The 5,605-nt window shown below is 37.6% G+C and overlaps 2 protein-coding genes across 2 annotated transcripts; both read right to left on the bottom strand.

The window, feature by feature from the left end:
- Positions 1-549: 549 nt before the first annotated feature.
- On the bottom strand, positions 550-1,695 carry LOC110451364. The gene has a single exon (XM_021499333.1). The coding sequence runs from the start codon at positions 1,693-1,695 to the stop codon at positions 550-552; it is 1,146 nt and encodes a 381-aa protein (XP_021355008.1).
- Positions 1,692-5,009, bottom strand: LOC110451363 (E3 ubiquitin-protein ligase TRIM13-like). The gene is made up of 2 exons (XM_021499332.1): positions 4,921-5,009; positions 1,692-2,246 (listed from the first exon to the last, which is right to left on the bottom strand). Exon 2 carries the CDS (start codon positions 2,214-2,216, stop codon positions 1,692-1,694), a length of 525 nt encoding a protein of 174 aa, XP_021355007.1. The 5' UTR covers positions 2,217-2,246; positions 4,921-5,009.
- Positions 5,010-5,605: the final 596 nt, after the last annotated feature.

Genomic DNA, 5,605 nt, shown 5'->3' with positions numbered 1-5,605 from the left:
TAATAACATAACCTTAAAATATGTATGTTTTCAGATGATTTCAGATTATAGTACAATCTCCCGTACCGACTGAGCTACGTCATCAATGGATGTTTCCTGACACAACTGCTACAGTTTCATACAACATAAAGTTAATGAAGGTTACTGTGTATATGAAAAGCAACAGGGACAGGGATCCTTAAAATACACCATTAACTTATGCCAAAGACCTTGATATGTGTCTATAATATAATGTATTCAAGCCTGATAGGGATTTGGTTCGCTATATGATTAAACAAACAACAGCACAAATGTCAGTGATCTACACATAGTTATCTACATTTTTTACCGGTTTATATTCATAAGGATATAACTTAAATTATTTATTTCATGCACTGAAATAATTATAATGGGTATTAGAAAAGAATCTATAACAAAAGGCAGGAAATTACCGATTTATATGTTGATAATATGTACTTTGTTAAATAAACAAGAACAGTTCTGTTAATGATATATCAAGAATACACTAGTATGTCAAATGTCGATCTTGTGTACGATTGACTCTGCAAGTCATACAAGTTGAAACACTTGGATGGAATCCCTCTGACCTGATCCGTTTGTTACCACCAGTTTATCACCACAAACAGATATTGCACTCGGGCATGCGATACCGTCCGCTCCCGTTAACAGTTCCCGGACGTTGGTCCCGTCCCCGGACATCTGTACCACGTTGTGTGAGCCGTTACCACAGACATAGACGTTACCTTCCACGTCGACGTCCACTCCATACGGATACTTAACTACACCAACCTTCAACACGTCCGTGTACTTGTTGTCAGTGGACAACTTACCAATCGCCGTTCTGCCAGTACTGTTGGTATAATGGGCGATAAAGAGCTGTCCGTCCTTGGAATCATGTGACAACGCGTGTACATTGCCAGTATATCGATATAACGTCTTGGTCGTCCCGTCTTTCTTAACACTGCAGACCTCGGATCCTGTACTCACGATAAACTCATCATCTCTGTACGTTATACCGTAATATTGTTTGTTTTTGTTTATTACAGACGATAGTGTAAGTTTGGAGGATGTGACAGTCACTACACGTATACCTCCCGGGCTCGTTATAGCGGCCGCCACAGTGGTGTTATCCACCATACACAGATCCCACGGATCTCCATCCAAGTTTAACTCGTCCACAACATTCCCCTCATCGTTTATTAACTTGATCTTCTGATTGTTGTTATTTCCCACCACAATTCTGCCGTCAGGAAGGTATACAACACCACGGGCTACACAATAACCTTGGTCAGACGGACATTTTATGTTCACCTTTCTTATTTCCTTTACTTCACATTGGGATAAAGGTTTGACGAGAGTTGGGACACCTGGGAAATCTCTTCGCTGCTTTCGGACAAAGATTTTACCAAAGTTCAGACTTGTCACGTCCGAATCGATATCATGTTCAATACTGACAGTTGAAATCGACATCTGCATTTCTTTCACTAGATCCTTACAAGCCTCGAGCTCCGTCTGACCTTTCTGGTAACACCGGATCGTGTCCATATGGTCGTTCCTCTGTAGAGCTGTAGCGGACGTCGCTAATGTATTCTGTATAGCGACCTTCAGCCGTTCACACTTCTGTGTGGACACCTTCAGATTTTCTCTTTCCTGTTTGTACGCCGTGATTACGTCATCTGTGATTTCCTTTTTCATCTCTCTGATACGTTTATCCATACGTTCCTGNCCCTCATATCTACGATATCACAGCTCACATGGACCATATCATGGAAATCCACTTTACAAGACTCACAGAACAATGACTGAGTAGTTTTACACCAGAATTGTGCAGGTACCATGGTTCCCTTCCTCCTCTGACAGGGCGTGCAGTAACGTGGCTCTGTCGTTCTGTTTCTCAGTTGTATCATCTCTATGGCAACGGTGTCGGTCGGGAATTGCTGGGCCCATTTCTCTTTATCCTCTGTTTTGTCCACGGGGTGAGTTAGGGTCCTACATACCGGACAGATAAAGGAAGTCGCCGTATCACTCGTCCCTAACACTTCAATGACGATGTAGCTACTCAAACATTCCTCACAAAGAGAATGACGACACGGTAGAGACTTCGGCTGTCGTAACTGCTCAAGACAGATCGGACATTCGAGAATGTTGGAGTCCGAAAGGTTTCGTAGTGTGCTGTCTTCAGAGTGAGGGTCTGCATGGGGACCACCTTCCGCCATTGTATACGTACTCAAACGCTAGTTCCGTATCTGCAAGTATGAAAATAACGAAATATTATCGGCATGACTTTGCCGGTACATAAAGAAAAGTTTGCGTACTTGCAACTCACTTTTTTCAGAAGTAAGATAGAAATAAGATATTGTACATGTTACTACATCCGAAAAGTTGTTTGTAGACACACGACATGTCATGTGAACCAATTCTGACAATTTGATTAGTTAACGTTTATATACTGTTTCCTGGCAGAGAAATAAACCTTAGGCATGCAATCCATTTTTCTGAAGACAAAAGACGGAAAGCTCCGTGAACAGTATAATATAGTATTAATATAGGTTTGACACAAACTTTAAGTGATGCAAAATGTGTATTGGTTACAAGTATCTTGAATATTATTATAAACTCGATGTTTATCAGTTACATTTGCCTGGTATCGTGAATTTCAGCCGAAATGTTACTGATCTATACACCATCTTTCTGAATCAAAATGAATGACACAAACTCTTCAAATACGTATAATAAATACATGTTGTACATTCGCCTTATATAGTGCACGCATTCGTAGTTTATATCTATTACGTTTTGTGATTTATTGCGTCATTTGACTTATACAGTGTAGACTAAATGCTTGGCTCTGTTTAGATTGGTTCACAAAACAGCTTCTACAAAAACAAACTTGACTTAAGATATGAAAGAATTATGATCGTACTTTTGGACATCAAAATATTGTATGTGTGGTATTTCTCAGAGCGAATATCCGATCGGCAGCTGTCTCAATAATAACAACAATATCAAATATTTATCCGATATTTCACTTGATATGTGTATAGGCGACGTAATAATTGTATACACATGTACACGAATGTTACATTTCAAATAGGAAAGGGTAATGTGCAACGAGTTACCTCCCGTTGTACGATATAGGTGCCTAATTGTTCAGACTTCGAAACGTATACATGAAAACTGTGTATCTTGTTACTCCTAATATTGTTCATCAGGACTTGGACATATTTCCGAAGTTATCTTCTTTCAATCGTAATGCGTTCAAACGAAACTGTGCAAACTTACATATTCCCCAATAGAGGGAGTGGATAGCATATTTAGATTAGCGGGAAATTTGCACTTCGCTGTGAAAACTTATATTCAATGTATATATGTGGGTGATTTTATAAAAAGCCGAGCGAAGAAAGCTACGGAAATTCATGGATGTTTGTTTTTTCTTTTCATCAAAGTAAACATGTTAAGTAACCCTAAGAATACTGCTCATAGTTTTACCAGGACTCCTGTCCTCCTTCAGTCTTATTTAGGAAAAAGTTGTATTGGTTTTTATGTTCCATTAAATGTCTTAAAATGTATGTTTCAAATTTTGTGTGTGTCTAATTTGCCTCTTAAAAATAGACATTTACCGCCCGACAAATCGTTTATTACGAACATGTAAAAAAAAGTAAATTTCAACGTTAAAGCTACTTATACTGGCAGAGATATAATATATATTCAAAATACACATAATTGTGTTCGAACAATTGAGTTCCGATAAGGTCATATCATTTAACAAGAGTACCGCGGGGCGGAACAATATACCCCCGTCGAATGACATATAGTGTTATATGCTTTCTTACACTGAAATAAGATCTGCATCATTCTAAGAGTGGTTAGCTGACATGCAAAACAAATGTAGGATAAAATCTCCGGACAAAAAATCAAATACTGAAATGAACAAAGAGCAAGAACCTTTGCAAAACTTGTTGAATCAAAATTCTATTAATGGAGACACAACTTCATATCATGATTATAATATATACCAAGTTTCAAAGAGATCCGTTGAAAAATGTAGAAGATTGCCGGATAAAAATCAAATACTGAAATAAACAAAGGGCAATAACTTTTGCAAAAATTGTTGTACATGTATCAAAATTCTTTTTAAGTAAACACAACATATCATGATTATTTAGCCTAGGAAGATTAAAAGAAATCCGTCAAAAATTGTAGGAGGAGCTCTCCGGACAAAAAATCAAAAACCGAAATGAACAAAGGGCAATTACTTTTGGAAAAATTGTCGAATCAAAATTCTTTTAATGGAGACACAACTTCTTATCATGATTATTATGTATACTAAGTTTCAAAGAGATCGGTCGAAAAATGCAGGAGGAGATTGCCAGACAAACAAAAGTTTACGCCGGCCGGCCGGACAACCCCATACCATAACACTTCCGTCAAATTTGACGGGCGTATAAAAACTTTTTACCATTTTAAGTGACACCATGTGATAATGCGTTTTAAATGGGAGAAGGCAAGCCCTGACAACCCTCCATACTCAGGCATGTATCCACGCAGACACATTACATACATGTATACCTAAACAATGTAGAACAAGGGTTTGCCCAATTTTACCATTACTTCCGCTCTGTATGTAATCAGAAAATGACGCCGGCGGATACGTAAAGTCTTCAAATTATGGTATCCGACGGTAGTATTTCTGTACAAACAATGCGTTTCCTACTCTGTTATGCATATATAGTAAATTGGTGACGTCCTGTACTTCCTCTTTCGGTTTCCGTACGTCTAACATTACTACAGCCGCTACAACATATTTAACGATTAAAATGAACGTGTTCTTAGTAAAAACACTCTATTTACATGTACATTTGATGTAAAAGGTGGTACTGTTATAAAACCTCAGTACGGGAGATACTTCCTTGTACTTACCGCTCCATCAAGGTATGAATATGGTTGTAGTCTTTGAAGTGACGAGGTGTAGATGTGGGACACGTCCCCGTTGGTAGCTCGGCGCACATTGGAATGTGACTCAATACACTAATAACATGTCCGTACATTGTAATGCCGGGTACGATATATCCGGATAATTTGCGGATTGTATATATTTACTAGAGAACAAATTAACACAGCATCCGTATACAGGTGTATATTATTGACAGTTTACCTTATAGAAGACATAAACACTCCGGTACAATGACATTTTCTAGAGCTTTTATCACTGACACAACATCGCATTGAATTTCATGAAATAAATATCCGTCTAACTTTACACTAAGAAATCAGAATCCGTTTTTTTACTCTATGTTCTAACGGAAATCATTATAATGCAATCGATAGTGAGATAACTTATTTTGGTATAATATTGTGATACGAAATCAGATTAAATTCAGACGGAAAATTTCAGCCTCTCAAATCAATAAATTCAGACGGAAAATTTCAACCTCTCAAATCAATAAATTCATATAAAATATTCACGTTTGAAAGCTGACATTCGATATATCTTTTAACGGTAGAGCGGCTAAAAAAAATGAAAATAAACAAGAAAAACATTTTTATAGAGATAAATGGCAGAGTTTTCTTGTTTGTTATCGCCTATCTATGATATTGCTCAAAA

The sequence above is a fragment of the Mizuhopecten yessoensis genome, unplaced genomic scaffold (genome assembly GCF_002113885.1).
Source record: "Mizuhopecten yessoensis strain PY_sf001 unplaced genomic scaffold, ASM211388v2 scaffold5965, whole genome shotgun sequence".
Classification (NCBI taxonomy): domain Eukaryota; kingdom Metazoa; phylum Mollusca; class Bivalvia; order Pectinida; family Pectinidae; genus Mizuhopecten; species Mizuhopecten yessoensis.
This window is presented reverse-complemented; position numbering and strand designations above follow the sequence as displayed.

Excerpts from the sequence above, each read along its gene's own strand:
- LOC110451364 (XM_021499333.1), bottom strand. The coding sequence starts at position 1,695 with ATGAAAAAGGAAATCACAGATGACGTAATCACGGCGTACAAACAGGAA.